Genomic DNA, 20911 nt, shown 5'->3' on the forward strand with positions numbered 1-20911 from the left:
TCTGCTTCTTCTCTGGTTCGACTCTGTTCTGTTATCGGCCGGATTGTGCCTACTATTTTATTGGGAGCCACAGAAGACAGAGAGATACACAAATAAAGAAAGGAATTGATAGGGTCAGAGGGAGAGCAAAGAGTGGTCCGTTAGATACGATGGTGACCGGATCACTAACGTACAGTTTGTCATTGCCCGCCCGACGTTCTGGCTGCACCAGCTTCGCTGCTGCTGCTGCCGCCATCGTTGCCCATTGTTGTGTTTTCGTGGTTGCTGTCGTCTGCTACGTTGTCGCCGCGCAATGTCCTTTCTTCGTTAGCAATCAACTGAGTGAATGTCGCGAGTCTTTTCGTTCTACCACGAACGAACAAATGAGCCAGCGCACGCACAGGTAACGATGCCAAAAGCCCGTTACCGGCAAATGTAATGTGTGACTTTGCATCAGCCATAGTTTAGTGGGTATTTCGAGTGCATCACACATTTATCAGTGGTTTTGAAATAGATGCGGGTGTCATAACAGCGGCACCTGCAGTAGCCGCTGCCATGTCCAACTACATCTTCGCGCATCATTCATCGAAGAAATAGCGTCAACGCGGCGGCGATATCCTTCCTGTGGATTCCGGAATAACGTCAGCTCGCGTTGACTTTTGTTACTTCGTTTATACATACGACGTTGTGCAGTCGCGGGCTAAGCAAATGCACAGGCCAAAAGCGATCCAGACGCAGCACGCGCAGCGGAGCTCGGGCCAAGTCGTTGGAGGATCACCGTTACCAATACAGACACCGTCTCTACTGCAGGTGGGAGAATGGAGTTGCGATCTCTCGAATCTCGAGTAGAAAGTTTGTGGTTTGAAACAAGATGAATGATACCGAATCGTTAGGTAGGCGACACGCAAAGGAAGATGGCCTAAAGACTCAAGAAAAATACCTGACCTAGATAAGGCAGAGCGAAATAGTGCTGATTCGATTTTCTCGAGCCATAACCTCGGACGTGAACGCGTCCTAACAACGTCGTGGCTTAAAGGAGGGCTCAGTCTGCAAAGACTCTAGGACCGCTGAACGGCGTGGGCTAAGTGGTGTTGCACAAGTGTCGAATAGCTTTCTAATGGTATGATGACATGGGGCGAGTATGTAGGGATTCCATGTTGCTTCGGGACATGTAGTTAGTTAACTGGTGCTGCTAAGGCAATGTTAGAAAATATGCTGCCAAACGTTCGAACTGTATTTGGCTTTTGTTGGGATATATAGTTCGTTTCTGTAATGCTGACAAAAAGAGTGATTCAAGATTGTGTTTTCTATGTCGAGGGTGACAAATGATTGCCTTCAAAGAACGCTTTCTTAAGAAATGCAGCGCATAGCAACGTCTTGTAAAATTGGCTAACGATCGCATTGGATAAATATCACACAGTCATTGACTGTGGCCATTTTGTTCGATTCAATTTAGCAGCACTCGCTGCCTTTTGGCGCCATTATATATTAGCTCTGTGACATTTGCGAGCTGTTTCTTTTCTTATGTTTCACTGACTATACTACCTGCTTTTCTTCGTTGTGGTAACATTTGATAGTTTTCAAGTTATTACTGTTATTTAGCTATGCTATCTTCTGGTGATTCCTATCTTAGCGATGATGCTGATGCCAATTATTATAACGACTATGTTGGAGGAAAGCACGTTCAGCATTGTTTTTTCCGTGCCTGCCGATTCGTTCTAGTGCACAAATAATTACACCGTCACTCGCTCGCGTTTCGATCACAACATTTCTCAGCGTCCTCTTTTCGACTACAGACCACTCGATTTCTGCCATTGTCTCCAGTTAATAACGACTGTGGCCACTGCTCCTGCCGTTTTCGCTTCTCGTTATGTATGCATACAAGCGCGTCATCTATAGCGGAGCCCGCACGCGCCTGATGCGGCTTCGTCGACCTGTCGGTTCATCCGTACGTACTGTGGCCATCGCTACTGCTATCATAGCTACTATCATACTGTCTGAAGTTGGCGTACGTCAAAAAGGAAACAGAACGCTAATAGCGACAAACTTCGAAGCGGCCAAAGGTATGGCGGCAATAGCAGCAATCCGACGAACCGGTCAAATGCTCTGCACCACGATCTGATGAGCTGACACGTCTCGGTGATGGTGGCGATCGCGACCGTCTTCGGCAGCTATGGTGGTGGTCTGTGCGAATTTCTCGTGGCACGAGCCACGCTACAGACAAACATGGATACACAGACAGACAGGTAGGCAGGCAGGCAGGCAGGCAGGCACACATGTTCAAAAGCCTCCGAATGAAATCGAAGTAAAACGCGGACGAACATAAGAAAAAAGATGCTTTCGTTTCGAACTGCTAAAGCCGAAGTCTATGTAGTCCCCGACAGAGCTGTCTGTGTTGTCCATAATGTTCTATGTAGTCGATGTATAAAAACGTTTGACCAGATCACCGAAAGTTAGCAGGCCGAGGCAGAATGAAGCGAGAAATGAGCGAGAGTTCGCGTCAGTTTTTTTTTGGAGGGGGATAAATAGATAGAACGGCGTCGATAAATGACGTTGAGAGAGGGGGAAATTAGAAAAAGTAAGGGAGAGAACGGGAGTGACAGAGTGGTTTCGGGGAGCGAGAGAATGAAAGAATAAGGGTCTGTCTCAGACGGCCGCAAGTGTAAATTGATTTATTGTGCTACAAGTTCATTGAAATTTTCCGTGAATGGAAGATCGTTTATCTCATTGGTATTTATGCATAGAAGACGATGAGACGTTACGATGTCGGCGTACGGCGTGAAGGCGGAAAACGCAATCGAAATGTATAACATCGACTGGTTCATTTATAAGCATTCCTCTGACAGAAATACGCATACACTGAGTCAGGCACGGATGAGTATCACATGATAATCAAAATAATAATAATAACACACCTACTAATGCTACAGACAGAACGTTTGGCGCTTTACATTTCTATGATACCAATAGTTACCGCCACAAAACGAAGTGTCTCTGTGCCCGGGTTCGAACCCAGACCACCATATGTCCCTCGAAAAATTCGTGAAAACGTTTTTAGGTTCGCCGTCAGCAGTCAGGTCAGTTATCTTCCTTACAAAGAAAAGTACATTTTCGTCAAAGCTCGACTAATATCATGCATGTACTGACTAAGAAAAAAAAAAAAAATAGGAGAAGATATGTCGATTAATAGAGGTCAATTATAAGATGGAAGGAGACTATTGTCTTTTAGCGGTCACTGGAAGGACGTCATGGAATGATCTCAGGCTGTAAATTATTATTAACTTTCTTTATTAATTATTAACTTTCAAATGCTAGCTTTGCCCTCTGAAAAGAGTGTTACGTATATAACAGAATAACAAGCTACGTTAAGCATGTACGAAGATTAAAATTCCGATACGCTAAGTATTGAGACTTTATAGTTTTCTTAGCAGGTTGTTGACACTCTCAGTAGGTCAGGAAGATGACACACCTTATTCTGCCGTTTCCGGCTGCCTTCGGTCTCGCCTGACGAAAACCAATTGCCCTAATTTCCCGTTCATTCCCAGTAAAATTTAAAGTCATATATGTAATTGTGGATCGCTGAAATGTATGATGATATTAAATTTCACCTTAATAGTATTAAAGGAAAAAATGAGGACGTTTCTTAAGATCAGTCTTCGCCCCCCAGACGAGAGACTCCACCGCATATAATAAAGTACCTAAGTTGGGATCAAGCTGATTTGTAGAGCGCGATACCCACTCTGGTTATAACGATGATTCGTTCAGGGGCATAGCATATCAATGGTAGGCGAGTTTCTCAAAAATTATGTTACATGGACTAAAGAGGGTTTCGAAACGGCATTACCTGTTTTGAAAAGCAGCGTTTGCTACAGTGGAGGCTTCAGGAAACCTGAGTGCATTAAAAGTCAAAAGGTTTGCTTGTGGAGGGCTCTAAGTTACGCTGCGATGACGAACTTAGAACAGTTCATAGAAAAATCTGTATTCGACAAAGAAGCTGAGATCTAACCGCATGCAATGGTAAAAAATTGTATGAGACACCTATGATTAGAACAGTTTAACAACTATTACGGTTCATTTAGATATTGTTGGCGGTGGCAACATTTAGCAGTCAAAAGCCCTTATATTAGTCGCTTTTATATATTAACTTTTTAAAAGTAATCTATGGATTTACAAAATCTTTACTTGTTTATTACTTGAAATAATATAGCTATATACGTTGTATACGCATAGATAAAATCTGAGAGTACAGTGGCTGGTGATGTTGCTCTCGTGCTAGATATGTAAGTTAAGTATATTTTATATAGCCGATTGTAGAAATTTGCATAGTAATCAAATCCACCGCTAAATATCACCATTGGTTTAACGAAACGCTTGAGTTTCTATTTCAAGTTTGCAGTTTCGTTTTGCGTACGGAACCCTTATACAATGCCCTTTGGATTCAAATGTTGGCTGTGGCTTTGAGCTCATTCGGATAAGAATTAATTATAGCAATTCGATTTCGGCATGGATTTTATAAAAAAAAATATGGCTGGAAGTTTTAGCGGCTCATCTAGTTTCCAGGTACAGATAATACTCTTCCAGGTACGGATAATAATCCGGTCTATTATTGTATCTACTGGCAAAGATATATTAAGTCTCAGTCTCGTTTTTTGCTCCATAGGTAGAGCATGTCAAAGCAATTCTGACATACCGCTATTATTCGCTACGATCCACATGTTTTGTGGATGTGTGTGTGTTTTTTGCTTGCTCTGTAATCTAGCCGAGTTTACCTGTAAGGCATGGTCTATTACAATTTTTCCCCAGAACCGTCTCCACATCAGGCAAATTGGCCTCTTAAGCAACGAATGCAAGTCGGAACCGAAGTTTTCCTAGGCAGAAATATTTCTGCATTACAATATTATAATAACCGGATTAAGCCTACTTTGCACCATTTGCTTGTAGCCTGCGCGGAAACTCACAGGAAACCGCGTAGACACGAGGTCTTTTGACAGCGTGATGACATAGCATTAAGAGTCTTGTACTGTACAAGCGACATTTGCCATAATTGAAACCCCAGCAGTAGAGTCGCTTCGATGAATAAACAACCTATAAGCCCTAGATTCTTTGTTCTGTCGTTTCTGAAATACCTCTAGAGTGGCATCGTGGTTTTTGTACAAACACGCAATCACTGCGACATGCAATTGATGACCCGTGAGGAGGTTAGCAGGGTAGACATCCACCTTATTAGTATGTAATAAAGCATATAATTGTGTGGATAGGCAGTATTCTCGTCAATATCTGTCAGTAATGATGTTATCTGGCCACCTAGGTTAAAACCGGAATGGCATATGGATTTTTTTTATAATCCTTGATTTTTGCTATACCATTTATTTCGAGAAGCGTGTCTTTCTGAAGCTTTTCCTGGTAAATCTAAATGCGAGGTGTCCTTAAATAATCTACGGGTGATTATTACTTTTCTTATTCCACTAGAATAAGTTGTAACACATTTTGAAGCAACATTGGCTCAAAAGACAAGAGAGTTCCCTTTAGACCCTTCTGAGCTACGCTTCTGCAACAGACTAAGTCTAAGTAAAAGATCGTGTTCGTTTTCAGATATTTAGAAAAAGAAATTTTTTACAATTATACTGAAGCGCGTTCGTTGTCTTCATACGTCCTCGTTCAAAATGCTTCGCACGACTCCGTAGATCGATATATTGAATTATTTCGGTCCTTACAAAGAAACAGTTTCTTATAAAAGGCAACAGTGGCTAAACATAGTGTAAAAAACGAAGTTACATTTTCTTAGAGTTTCGGCACAAAATCGAACCAGGGCGGTTGCTTCGTAAACTCAAAGTGCCATTAGTTGACATGCATTTTTATTGCATAGATTAGAAACTATTAAGATTTTCAAGTAATTATCAGTGTTGGCATAAGTTTTGTCATAAATGTAAATGTACTTGACGCTTGAAAACGTATCGTGTTGGTCAGAGAGTTTGTTCATGTCAGTCATATGTGGCCTTGCTTGTTTAAACTGGAACTATATTCGCGGCACTAAGTTAAGTTTTATTTCAAAGCAAACCAGTTAGCAGTAACTAACGCGAAGTACGCAATTCTGGTTGCCTGTAGAGTACCTCCGTAATGTAATTCGATATGTTAACTTTTGAGTAAGCAGTTTGCCTAACATGCTTTTGAAAACTTGAAGACATCAAGAAGCTGCCACGTAAATGAAAAATAATCTACCTGTTTTTCCTTTTCTACAGTTTAGGAGACGTTTGATAAATCGAAAGAAAGCTCACCTTTTGAAAACGGTATGTAATTACTTTAACTGAATGATCAGAACAATGTGTATATATATATATATATATATATATACAAACAACAGATACATTTCCAAGTATTTGGTTTTAAAAGTAACGTTGCCACGAGGACATGTAGACTAGTAATCCTTCACTTGATTATGATCGGTAATAGTTATGGTAATAATATTAAACTAGGAATAATTGTTTCGTGCATTACTTCGACTATTTGCCAAACAAGAAGCAGAACTAGCATCACCAGAAGCAGCATTTATTTTTGAGGATAGATAAATATACTCTAATAGTATATTGTTAGTTTATATGATCATAATATCTAGAACGAAAGCCGTCGACATACTGGCTGACGTCTAATAAGTTGCATTTTTCAGTGTACTATTAAAGAACTGAAACGAACGCTTAAGTACACATCGGACAGATAAGAACAAATACGAGTCAATAACAACAAGTTGTAATAATATTCACGTCAAACAATCAATAGTCTACCGATCGCAATCTACCTACCGGCGAAAATACGTGTCTTCTGTGTCTCAAGCGCTTCATAAAGTCCTTCGACCCAACAGCCTTCAACCAGGCAAATAGATGAACACAATAGTTAGCTAGCGACGAACTAGACTTTTTTTTTGTGCTCTTATGATGCGTTACTGTTTGAAGGGCAGAACCTTTTTCGGACCCGAAATCTGACAGCAAAGAAATTATACATGTACTACGTGTATTATGCAACTATATACAATATTGTTTCAAGTAATACCTAAGTGCTATGAAATATCACAGTTATAGGGTGTCAATGTGAATGAATGAATGAATGAATGACAATCAACCCCTCCTCCTTGGCAGAAAATGCGCCCCAGTCTGAAAAAAGCATCATGCCAATAACAGCATCGTGTTGTTTCGCCATACATTCATCGACAACTACTGGGGTATGAACAGTTCTGATCTTGGATCCCCAGCCTTAAATTGCTTGCAGGAATTTTGTCGTTATAGGCCCTAGTCCTCCCAGAGTCTCGAACGCCACTGATAGAAGACGTACTTATTTTATTTAATTTGATTTGTCCCGCTAGGATGCTGGCGTACCCTAGCACTGTAGCGCCGCTGTCGGCATACGAAAAAACTAAAATGCTTACCACGGTGGCATGGTAATTAATCCAACGGCCTCATTCTGTGGTAACTGATAGATCAAGGCCGTCTCGATTCCCGCCCATAACTTCTATGCGAACCGAATAACCGACCCTCTCACGCAAAAAATCTGCTCGAATCTGAGGCTCAGGTGAGAACACCTATTTTACTGTTCTGCGGCAGGGAGTTTAACCTTCATGGCTCCGATTAACCTCGTTTTCGCTGCATGTAAGCTTAATGAACAGCTCTGGCAGCACCAAAATTGTTAGTTTCCCCAAGCCTCTGGATGCGAATTTGCGCAGTGGCTTCTTTGAAAATGAAGGCTCTGGTAGGAAGGCTTCGCCGAGAAAAGTGAAGCGATATTTCAACCTACTGCTGATACGGTAAACCGCAGCCTTAAAATGGAACTTCTGGGGAATCTTCATAAGAAATACGAATGCGAATCAAATGTACAATTTTGGGACACTATACGTTGCAGTGTTTCCGTGGAGGAGGAGGACAGACTACGTCAGTCGGAGGTGGACGGCGCAGTAGTTCATGTGTCATTAATTAGACTTTGAACTAGCAACTGCCTGCGCTAATTTTCACCACTTAACTTCACTTATTCTAAACCAATCAGCTTGCTGACTAAAGTAGAAATTCCCCATTAGTGATTGTTAATTTTATTAGGGTACTTTGGCAATACAAAGGGCTATTTACTTTTGCTCTTTGCAACACTTAAGACTAGGAAGCTCGAATACGTCTCGACCTGGACGGGTTACGTCAAAAGCGCCGCTAACAAGACGAGACTATGGACGCGAATAACAAACACCACCTGACTGATAATAACCTTATGATAATAGAACTTATAAGTAAGTTACCCCGCTGAGTTTAAACTTCTGATCTTTGTTGCTATAGCTTGTTACTGTAATGATAAAAAAAGATGAAGTTCAGCTAATTGATCGAGAAAGCTTGCTGCGTTTAAATAGTTCAGATATTGATCGTCATGTTTAATGGGGTTGAACCGGAAACCCAACAAAGACCATTTCAGAGAGCAAAAAGCCAATCCATCCGGTGTAAAATTGGTTCATATTTTCGACCTAGTATATTTTTTCAACGTGTGTATCGATCCGTTTTTACATTTTCATTAACTTTAGTCAATCGTCTCACGTAAACTGACAGGGATGAGTATATGTATTTCATGTGAATCTCCAAAGATCTTCTTGCAAAAAATTGTTTTACCAACTTAAGTATTGTTGATCACTGTCGCTTTATGTTTACTTGAAATAGATAACAGAGACAGTCTCGCTAATGATCGATGCTTTATCCATACGTAGACGTAATGTTCCCGCTTCGTTACTAACCAGAAGGGCGAAGAAGTAATTCGTAATAGAAATTTAGAATGCTCTGTTACTCAACTGTGAAGTTCTAACAGGCACCAATATTTCGAAAGTTCTTTAAACTAATGTGTATATAATACAAAGCTGCACAATTTATATGATTGATCCGCTGACATGATTTGCGCATTTGTAATGAAGCCTATCTCCACAGAACTGGAATCATGAACTAAGTCTGATTAGAATACACTGTTTTGATATTTTGTAAAAATAGTTTGTTTGTTTTTTTTTTAATAGAAAAAACACTGCTCCTTTAGCCCTGTTAATCTGGATGCCACTGTATCACAAAATAGAGAAGCAAACAGCATCGCATAATAAAAGGTCAATTTCAGTGGGAGAAGATAGAACTCTGTTAGAAGTATCTAGATAGGACGCGTTTCACGATGATATTTACGTAACATCGCTGCGTTTCTTGTAGCTGACATAGATGTTAAAAAAAATCGAAATTTCCTTTACTATCATATTATGCTTTGAACACTAGACTAACTCTAACAAAAAACGATGTCTAATTGAAAAATATATTGGCTTCTTGAAACTGGGTACATCGTGTAGTCGTTATTCCTTTATGGCATTTAGCTGAACTCTAAGGAAGTCCAAAGCGGTAATCCATAAATACTTGACGTAAAGATTGAAGGGGACATGTGTAGTTCTTTAAAGAAATATCACAGAACTGTTATAAGTGAAGTGTTTGGATCCGCATTGAAAGAAGACGTGCGTTGACAAGATAGTGAAAGCATCACACGGCTCCAGTGCAACCGCAAAATAAAAATTTGTAGATAGCGGCATAACAGCGATGCGTCCACGATCACGGAGCACTTGATACGAAAATGAAGAACAGCTTTCCCGCAGCTCGGAACGAACAGAATTGACACATGAGTGAGTGACACGATGTGTCATTCCTTTCACGAAACAACCAGGTAACTAGTCGGACATGAAATGTTCGTTTATTTTGAAAAGTTGCTATTCTGACAGCGATCAGCCGTGCTGGTACATTGGCATAGGATGCTTATTTAGGGCCTCGACGACTATCAGCACCTTCCAGCGATATCATTATACGGTGAATTTAACAATTTCGAAAAAGCTAAGGACTAGCTTAGGAAGAAATTCGAAAAACAGTAAAAGCCTTCTGCTCTCCCATAAATTAAGTGTTTCCAGTCTTACGTGCGACACTGCTGTCTATGGCCAATGTGAAGCTTAGACAACGTGTTTCTAAGATTAGTAGGCAAACCCGCTACCTTCGAACCTATCACATATGAACTTAGAAAGGTATTATAGTATTAAAAACGAATCTCAGTAGTAGAGAGACTAGGCTGGAACGTGTGTGTCTAGCAGACTTGAAGGCACTTCGTAAGGAGGTAGGATGTTGAAACCGGGTGCGGATTTACTTCGCTTCTCGCTGGGATGTACCAGCCGTCCGAAAGGTCGAAGTGAATTCGGATCATCAGCTGGACCTGCTTCGCGATCTATTTACCTTATGGTGTTCGTTATCGATAGAGTAAGGCGTTTCGATGGAACTTTTCTTGAATGTTCTGGTGCCAGTTGGTGAAAACAGATTCTAAAGAATTTTCTCGTCCATACGGAATTAAATAACACTAAAACTGATAAAGTTCAATAAATAAGCAATACGATACTAGGGCGGCTTACAATCATTAGTTTAGGACTTGTATGCCTAGATGCCCTTAGTCATTGCCTGTAAATTTCTTCCGGTGAGGCTTACCTGGAGTAACGTTGCTATATCGTCGACTTAATTATGCGCCAGCGGTGGTCGCAGATCTTTTGCGCACTACCGGCCGCATGATAATCACACTTGAATAATGATTATGCGCGCACTTGAGCTTGGCGTGGATATATCGCAGTTACAGGTCTGTCTGTAACGGCCGTTGCGTCTTCAGTGTTCCAATGAAATGAGATCACCATCGAGACGAAGCCACCCATTGTGTGCGTGTCTATGCGCAGGATCGTGATTCGACTATTTATTGATTGAACACATGTATATTCCTGCGGTCAGGTGAAGATGTGTGAAGCACTCCAACGCACCAATGGCCATCTAGTTAGACGCTCTTGGAAACCTTGTAGCGTATGTATGTCACATCTAATTGCCGCTACAATGGTCTGTTGGAGGAGGTTGTTGTGCGCTTGTGCATATCATAGAAATCTGTCGAATATACACATTGGCAATTTAATTAATTATCCTAGTAACGAGTAACTGGTATGAAAAATTTCATCGGGGGGTATTTTTTATTTGTGCCTAGTTGTCCAGATCGTGACAAGAATTATAGGTGTCTGTTGTAGCCCAACTAATTAAACTGTATCAGCATAATACTTGTTCAATCGGCGACGTACGTATGGTGAAGTGGGCCATAATAGCCAACATCAAAGCATTCCGAAGCTACAGCGAGATCAGTAGGTCATTGTAATTCCTGTTCCAATCCGATGTGGATAGGAGAGCAAGACTCTTTTATCTTAGGCTTAGTTATCATGTTTTTTTCAGTACAAGACAGCCCGTTAGAAATTTCGAATACAGTTGACATCTGCGAAACGAGAGGCGCTATCTCTCTAATTTACGCTGAAAGACGTGTTTGGAATTGTTACATCGGTTACTATTCTAGCTAAGCACTGTTTCAAGCGGTTGATGGCCCCCTGGCAACAAATAGATAGGCAAATTTTGCCCATCCTCGCTTTCGAGCCTACGTCGTTTCACAGACCCACATATTACTACTGCACAGTTGGGGAAACTTGTTACTATACCATGAGGAGCGTCTTGAATTCAACAAAAAAAACTAGCATATTGATAGGGGCTACCATTTCACCAGATTTTAATTAATCGAAATGTTATCTCGTAAAGTTATTGCCGTTCGTAGGATTCTATCTGTGGCTCAATCACTTTCAGTCCGGAGCTCTTTATTTTTAAACAGCAATATCTAAGCTTGTTTGATTTGTTGAAGCTGACCGTTCTATGTTGTTGTCTTCATCGATGACACTATATGTCCACGTACGAAACACGACAGTACGTTCTGTTTGTACATTTTCTAATAGTTAATGTATCAAATTATGCTTGAAAATTGGCCACATTTGGTTCCGTTCCTAATGAGATGCCTTGTCAATATACCCCCGTCTTAATTCTCGTCAGCTTCTTTAGTTAACAGTTTGAGTTTCCTTATTCCGTCTGGGTTTGACCTCTAATCCCTAAATCGAAAACATTGGATAGATCAGACCTCTTCCCCTTGTTTCTTTTCCTGAAGCGTTTTAAATCGTTTTTCTAAAAAAGAAGCGTTCATTAATTTGAGGCCGTTTAAATCGGACGTTTTTACGTTATAACAGTACAATATTTTCGTCGCGTCGCTGTTCATAACTGTGTTTTACGTGTGATTTTGATAAGCCGGTATCGTCGCTAATAAGATAAGGAAAAATAAACCTTCTGCAACCTAGTAATTTCCTGCAAATGCCCTGCTGTTCTGCCGTTTTGGCGAAATCAAGTGGAAATCAAAGTTATGCTGATTATGAACTTTAATCAGCACTTTCAACTTACTAACTAAAGTCGATATTCGTGTATGCCACTTTTCGAATATCTCAGTGATTAATTGATTGTTATTAACTATTTCGTTACATCCGCATTATTTATCTATGTTTTCTATTTAATTGCATATGCATATTTAGTATTGGGCCTGAGGAAGAAATCACCCTCCACGTTGCTTGCTCTTCTGCTGTTCCCGTAAATTACGTAAAGGCATGTTGCATCCAATAGATGCGTGCGAGTTCCCCTGTCAGCCTATATAATGCCAATAGCCAAAACACTGTAACATGGATTGTCATGCCCACGTAAGCCTATTGCTGTCACGTGTCTGGGCACCACGTCGATTGTTAATTACCCGCATAAAAATCTTCGCACGCTGACATGATGTATTTTCAGTCTGCACCGAAACGGAGAAATGCACCAACGTATACCAATAAACGAAAATCTGTAAAAATGTATGATTTAGGATCCAATGATTTGGTGCAATCTAGCCGAATAAAAATTAACTGGAGGGAAAAAATCAGGTAGGTTTATGGAGTTCCGCTGTGGCTAATATGTTTACTTGCCAAATGACCCTGATTCGAAGCCGGATGTATACATACGTCCCTTGGCGATGGGAGCCAGCCGCCTGAAGAAGTGCCTAACGACCTGAGTATCGCACGCAAAACACGAAAAATAGGCAGGTTTATGGGTGCCTTTAAAATGGGTGCCTACTTAAACTGGTCGTAATCTAAGTAAATTGTCGTATCCTCTCGACTAAAGGGTATAAAGCTTTCGAAGAATCTGCTTTTTAAGAATCACGTTTTCCAGCATTTATGCCTATAGTTCGCTTCAAAGCGACAAGGAACCATTTACATGTTCTGTCAGATAGAAGCATAGGGAAGCAAGGCCTAGTCACAATTTTATATATGTAAACTCCGACTAGACAGAAACTAGTCGGCGGTACCATTATCGACAGAAACAACTGTAATAATAATAGAATTTAACCAAAATGTATTACGTAAACAAAGCGAACAGTTGTCTTCGTAGACAACCGTAATGGCAACGTCAATCTAAAAGAGATCGGCACTGGCGCTGCGAAGGAGTTGCCGCGGACTCACTAATGCATACGTTCAAACCAATAACAACAAGTGGATAACTATAGCAGCACTATCAAGAACAGAGATATCAACAAGATCCAATATCCGTCTGCAAATTTCAGACTGATATAGTCTACGACCCTGTCAGTCCTGCCAGGGCCCTCATATTGGTGATTCTTATAGCTGCAGCTGCGAGCGACCATTGAACAACAGACACAGCGTAGATGAAGTATTAATTTTATCGCAAAACCGTCCAAATCTTACTATTATTTATAACAATGCATATTACAATATCGGCTGCAGATACCAATACTACTTACTACTAAGTCTCTTATCAGTCCGCACTGTCCTGGATCAGGACATCACTCGCTTCCAATCTGCCTATCGATAGTTGTCGAATCGTTGAAGTGGCCCATAATAATGCCGACAGGTCGCTATCGGATTGACGGCTAACGATGCATCGATGAATGAACTACTCATTGTATTTGTATTGTAATTGAATGGACGAGTTAAACGCTTGAGGGTATAATATATGTATGTGTATATGGGTGCACGTATGTGCACGGCTTATGCACTAAATAGCTCAACATGTGATACATTATCGGTGGTAAATAGAAGAGTCATGCTTCGTGCGTGGTCATTGTAGTTTCGAGTCGATGGTGTGTCTGGGGCAAAGATGTACGTGCACAGCGTCTCGGTTGCATTGCGGATGACCTGTTTCACGCCAAGTGTACGCAACGCGTATCACTAGCGTCTTTAGAAAATTTCGGGAAACCTGGTGGTCGTGTGATTTCCGTTGATAAATAGCCACTGCTGCATTGCGAAGAAACACTTTAATATAATACAAGCGAATACTAAATATGAAACGTTTAATAATTACTGCATAGGCGCGTGTTTTGTTTTGCTTGTTTACATGTAAAAATTTTCAATACCATCATAAGATCGCGAGTAAAACGAAGAGCGCGAGCAGTTCATTTATGCCACGCATGTGCTAACGAATTTCCGTATCAGCCAAAGAAAGAAACGGCGCCCTAACATATTAGATCACTAGTCCTCAAACGGCCTATACTCCGTAGATAGCAGGCCCTCGGCAACCTCTATCTAGCTCTGGATAGCTTTATAGGTAGTCAGTGAAACGCTTTATACCAGATATACCAGCACCGTAGTGCAACAGAAATTAGTACTTTATTTAAATGTAATTTTTGTGCTTATTTAAATTTTTTGTTCATTCATTGTCCGAACATACCAAATGACAATGGCAGTTATGAGCTCCTAGGTGAAGTATGCTGTGCATGAACAGTGAGATTCTGTAGTTATCGGCAATACGAACACAATGCAAAAGACCTAACTTTAAGGAACCGCAGCCCATAAAAAGTCTGCACCGTAACGTGCAAGGGAACTCTTGCACGTTGTTTTCATGAAAGCATCTCCGTTGCGTTGCAATAGTCGTCGTCATACCGTAACGGACGCTATCGAGTTGTGCGTGAAAGGCCTGTGAGCGAGAAAAAGAGATGTTGCCACTTTTGTCCAAACAACTACTAATTACCCTGGCCGTCATCCCTTAATAAGGGACCGCTACACAGGGAAAGCTATTATCGCTGCAGTGCCGAATACCCAAACAGCAGCCGATGGCTAAATCGCAGTGTGTCTCCGTATAGGGGGACCTATCAATGAAGACGAACGGCTGAACTCAGATGTCAATGATTGACCATTACGTCACAGCGGCGGCAGTGGCGACACGTGTGAGTGTTCAGCAAATCTCTCTATGGGGGAACAGCATCAAGACGCTGATGGCAGATATAGTAGACGGGCAAACCGGGCAAGTAAGCCGTAATTATCATGTATCACCGCGACACCGAAAATATCCCGTACAGTAGATATTCTAGCGAACATTAGTGGTAGACAGAAGCGATGGACACGAAGTCTTCTAATGATGATAAAACCTACTCAAATCTTTGTAGAATCTGTTATTAGTCGTGTCATCACTTGGTCGCCATAAACTTGTTTTTCATCACCTCCTCGACAAAAAAACGGCGCGCACGATCCGGTGGATGGGCCTGTGTTTGCTTTTTTAGCACCTTATGGGTACAGCAACGTGTCTGTAGGAGACGAACTTGCCGGATTTCCTATGCTTCCTTGTTTTCCAACAGTATACATACAAAACGATGACGATTATTTATAGCCTAATAGTTAAATGCTATGAACGTTGACAAAATTCTCGACATACACAATGTCCATAATCGAGTACCGAATAAAACAGGTGTGTGGAAGCATACCTAATTGTCTTCAATTTGACTAAAACGACTAATTGTTTTTTATTAACGTCCGAAACCGTTATTTAGAGTTTTCTTTTGTCGACAGGGCACTATTTAGTTGACGGCGGTATATCTTATTATTGCATTTAACGCCTATATGTATGTATATATATATATATATATACATATAAAAAATGTGTGTGCGTCTGTGTGGCTGTTTCGTTAATACGTGTGTTGTTCATTGCTTGGTCTGTAAATATGCGATCTACGCGTTTTGCCAGCTGATGCAATTATTTCGAACGCAGTACGATCCCGCCCCCCCCCAGTGAAGCCAGTATTTATATAATTAAATGGAGTAGCTAGTCGATGCTACGCACAGGAAAAACTACAAGGAACAGAATCAGACCGCTGTCGCAGTGGGATATCGTTCATGGCTAATTACAAACCGCAGACAAACCACAATCTATAATCTAGTAATAAGCACATTCTTGCTCTGTCTTTATTCTAGAGACAAACACTTGCTGTAACTATTCTTCTACGCTGCCAGTTGCTCCTAACCTGTCTCGTCGCTCAAATTTCGCCGCGGAGGGTCAAAAATCATTGATCTCATCTCCCCCCACCCCTCACCCCAGTGAGCAATGTGGCTGTACCATCGTCCTCTGATGTTAATCCGTATTAAACTATACAAGGCTATAAGTTACACTTCCGTCGTTGTAGGAAGTGTATAGGATCCACCTAGCAACTGATAGGGTGTGATTTCTCTGTAAATATGAAAATAATTGCGGTGATAATGGTTGATTTTGTATGATTTGGCTATAAACAAGTAGGTTGCAGATGATCGGTATCGTACAAGTGTTTTGGTGCTAACAGAAAGCAGTGGCGAACGCTCACATCGGCATTAGCTGGATCTTCTTGTCGAATCTTCGTTACATCTGTGTCACATGCGTGTACGAAGCATGTCTTCGGGTGTGGCTGTCGCTGCTAAATTGCCTCCGTATGGTCCACACAATCGGCTTGCTGATACTATACGCCTGCTCAAGCTAGTTATATATCTTGGGTCCACCCTGCCGAGTACCGAGACGGTAACCAGCGTTCTTGTCGACTTAAGAGTTGATGGGTTCATGGCGCGATCCACTGACCGTTCGTCTAGCCAGAATACTGCCGCGTAACGTGTATGGACAAAATCGAAGTTAGGGGCCTCTCTCCGATGCCCCAAGAATAGCAACGAAATATAAGGCCTCCTCCAAAGCTAGCTAATGTTGGTGCCAGCCATTTGGATTTTTGGCATGTTGAACGCTGAGAATGTACTTTCTTTGCTAAATGTGCGGTTAAAATAATTTCATTCGGCCCACTCTGTTCGGTGAGCGCTCATGCTTACCTGAAAAAAAAATACTATACATTCAGCTCGTGCTATAATGCCCATTAACTGTTAGCAACTAAGGGGACCTGTCGCAGACGTCCGCTCGCAACAACCCTGTTGTTGACTATTGCTACGTAGACGTTATCGTTCACTATCACGTCGAACTAATGCTGTTCCATGTGCTTTCTCCTCATGCGTGCTGTGCACTCATAGTTTGATTAACTCTCTCCGAGTGACGAGTTTGCGACCCCCTGATCAGGAACATACGACATTGATAGGCATTTAGTAAATCATTGATACTGTTTGGTAGGTCTGCTGGCCGATGGCCGAAGCTCGATGTTCGATTGAAGAGTCTGAGTGGTACCTTCAGCTGTTCCAACAGCCGACCAATCGCTTCGATTATCGTCTACGTTGCCGAGATGCCACGACTACCAAAGAATGGACGGAATCGACGTTAAGTGACGTCAGCGGTGCGAGGGCGAGGACCCCAGCGATCAACTGCGCAGCCTCAGGGCGAAATAACGGCGAAGCCAGAAGAGCACAGGTGCATACGGAATGTGGGGCACCACGACGCCGACGTCGGCAACGATACCCGCTGCAGCAGCAGCAGCAGCAGCGTCAGCGCTTTATGAAGGCGATGGGCAGCGGCGCTGTAAAGCGTCGAATGAGCAACGAAACCAGAGCGGATTGGGACATATCAGTAGATGAACATGCGTTTGTCTGTGTGGTATGTATGCGTAAATACTGTTAGGTGACGGCGCTTACTGGCCTTTGAATTTGATGAAGTTCTGGGCTGGGGAGAACGGCGTCTGGCCAGAACTACGTATAGCATAATAGCAATGTCCCACACGTCGTTCCTGACGTCTTTGAACCCCAATCTGCAGTTCGCGTCGAGCATACGCTTTCCGCCCTCAAAAGCGTCAATGTACACGGGTGCACGCCTCTACAAAGCTAACGGATTTACGAACTGTTAGGCAGCGAATGCACATAGCGAGGAGTGTGTTTCCTTGCAAAGTACTAGATAGACACTAACGGACAATAATAATAACTATGATGGACAAATATGAGATTCTGGAGATTATCCATTATCTCCAGAATCTCATAATTTGCTCTCATGAATCCTAGGCGCTGGGAATATGAGTCAAATAACAGACCACTTACCTACCATCTATTGTAGGAATAGTACACATTTATAAAGCAAGCGATTTATGAAGGCCCACTAAATATAGAAACTTAACAAATATTTGATGGTGTTGACATGGTATCTACCTCAGATGATAGCCACCGGAGAGTTATTGATCGAAGGAAAGGGAAGGAGATGGTGTAAAGGTCGTAACAAAAAAACCGGACCTGACGGGTCGATAGAGTCCTGAAGTTTTAGCGAAAAAATCTTTTTTGACTAACCCTCAAAAAACATGTGATATACCTAATTATAATTGTAAAGTTATATATATATAACTTTATTTTGTAATGAAAAACGCTTTTCCCCGTACACTCTTTTCGCTTCAATTAATTAAGCTTGCAGCGTACGCCAGAATTTTTCGTATAATAAAGAACGGAATCTCTCTGTATTAAATTACAAGTCAGGCAACCCTTCGATTGGCCGTTAACGGTCATCATTTTTTTACTGACGAATTTTTCATGATGCCACACATTAATTGATTCGAACTGCTTAAGTAAAAATTAATTAGAATTAAATTGACTTTTATTATGTTGCTGTACGCCACTGCTGGGTTGTCACGGAAGCATGGCCACGATGACAACGATAATGGCTCGGATTCACCCAATATAATACTTCAGTTACTAGAGGTAAGGCTGAACCAACTTACTCCGAATTTCCCCCATTTAACGACACGTCTTCTGCTCGAAATGAATCATTGACACTCTATGAGTCAAAACATAAGCGTACGCTGACAAGATTGGGTTCCTGGTGACTGGGTGTCGCTGTATCCTTTTATCAACACCCTTTACAATTTGGCAATCTATGAAAATAAATGATTCCGATGATTACATAATATTATTAGCGTCGCCTCATTATCATCGTCGGCGTTATGGAGGATGATTATGGAGCTAGAATCCATTTTCTTTTTGTATTTTTGTCTCGAGCATTCTTTTTGAATGAAGGAGACCTTCATCAATCAGAAACTTGCTTCTTGAGATATTTTTCTAGACTTGAAATTTCTACGGAGGACGCCGTATACACGGAGACAAAAAATCACCATGTGCCATTAGTTCCATCAGTATGACTGAGTGATTCTATCACATTTTATATTCAGGAACAGAACACGTTATCAATGGATGCTGGCCGCTTATTCAAACCGCATCAGGGAACCTTTTGAATGGATGATTACAACGTCGACCTGAAATTCAAAATAAAGTGGAGTTCTGGCTTGAAGAATCGTAAGACCATTGGTTTTACTTCAAATTGCAATGTTATTGTGTTTTATTGAGACACAACAGCCTTTCTCATTCCGCTGTTTTAGAGGATTCCGGAGGAATGATGTTTAGTCAACATGAACATACTTACATTACCTATAAATTTCAGAGCTATCAGCAAATTTATAATATTTTAATTGTTGTTCACTATATTTTTCGTTTACACTAACGTGAGATTGAACTGCAGTAAGTTTCGCACGAATTTGTGTCATTTTCTAACTTTTTCTATTATATTGAGTAGACCTAGCGGGCGAATTGCTTGGAGACCGCGTTGTGGAAGGTAGCTCGCACGAAAACGACCTTAACGTAACCGTGGCATGGACCAGCAGATCGGTATAATGAAGACCCATCGATGAATGTGTCAATATGGCGTCTCTGTGCGCACTTGTCGAATGTCTGCCTTTTGGCCGTGTGCTTTGCGCATGGAAAATGTTTAGAATAATAGTACAATGATAATTGCTACTTAAAAGTAATCATGTTTAGCAATCAAGGAGAACTTGGGTGGAGCAACGAGCCGGCACAGAAGCGAGAAAAGGGTAAGGACAAGCCGATCGATAGCGCGACCGTAAAAAGTTTGCAGTGCAAATTGCCTTCGAACTATTCCGGCCCCTTGAGCACGGCGCCAAGTACTAGTAGAGTGGCATGCCAATAGAATCTCTGCTACTACTAGAGAAGGTTCTGTTACGGAAGAAAATAATGCAGCGTGCATCGCTATTCCCCATATTGACGAGAACCTATCCGACTGGAAACGGTTATAGAAAGGAAGAAGGGATCAAGCAAAAACATCCAGAGTGTGGTTAATGCACAGCCTGCAGGAACTGCTGCTAACGGTTAAATGGTAAACGTTGGAGTCGGGAACTCGCGTCTTCCTTCGGTTAGCTCTCGTTCTATCCATACGTGGACACCATGCCCGTGTCAGCTGGACAATATCCGAGTCCCACCGCCGTCAAGGGAATCTATGAACAAGCTAGAGTAGTCTTACTACTTTTGTATCGGTTACAGAATAACTTACAGAAGCACAATGAACGCTACAGAAATTGTCGCGGCAGAACTATTATGATAGGGTAAAATCTGTGAGAGTTCATACATAAGTGAGAATGGTTAAAATTTGGATGAGGGTTATGTGCATGAACACTGGACCACGAAAGCAGTGGAAACACAAGAGTTTGCAGAAAAGCAGTCTTATTTTTTAAGACGTTAGACAATTTCTGTGATATGGTCGTCCAAGAATCTTAAGATACTTTGGGAAATACAATGAAGTGTGGTAGTGAATTTAATGAATTTTTGCTAAGGTCTGTCGGTCATCTGTAGGACGGTACGTTATATTCTAGCCGTTCATCTCACCAGAGCTGAAGGTTGAACCTGAAAAGTTCAATTTTGTGAATCCATAAAAGTACACACATATACATTCAAATATCGTTGTATTGTATATGTTGAAATATCGTTGTCCATTGAGTGATCGTCATTCAAGCGATTATCGTTACCATTCAACAAAACAAGCAG

General features: G+C 41.4%; 1 protein-coding gene across 10 annotated transcripts in view; it reads left to right on the forward strand.

Annotated features, from left to right (window-relative positions):
- Positions 1-283: 283 nt before the first annotated feature.
- LOC111244090 (uncharacterized) overlaps positions 284-20911 on the forward strand; it is a 45924-nt gene continuing 25296 nt past the window's right edge. For 2 of the 10 annotated variants that reach the window (XR_015322523.1, XR_002670738.2), the window contains exon 1: positions 284-9681. Coding sequence is in view for 5 of the 10 variants with exons in the window: in XM_086982068.1 (XP_086838194.1) it covers positions 688-789; positions 17283-17699; positions 18719-18781 (582 nt within the window). In the remaining 5 variants the exon portion in view is untranslated. Of the gene's footprint in view, positions 9682-17282; positions 17700-18718; positions 18782-19248; positions 19373-19649; positions 20703-20911 lie in introns of those variants that run through there. The other 8 variants (XR_015322521.1, XM_086982071.1, XM_086982069.1 and 5 more) reach the window with 8 other exon arrangements.

This window comes from Varroa destructor, unplaced genomic scaffold (assembly GCF_002443255.2).
Source record: "Varroa destructor unplaced genomic scaffold, Vdes_3.0 BEIS01000002.1, whole genome shotgun sequence".
Lineage (NCBI taxonomy): Eukaryota > Metazoa > Arthropoda > Arachnida > Mesostigmata > Varroidae > Varroa > Varroa destructor.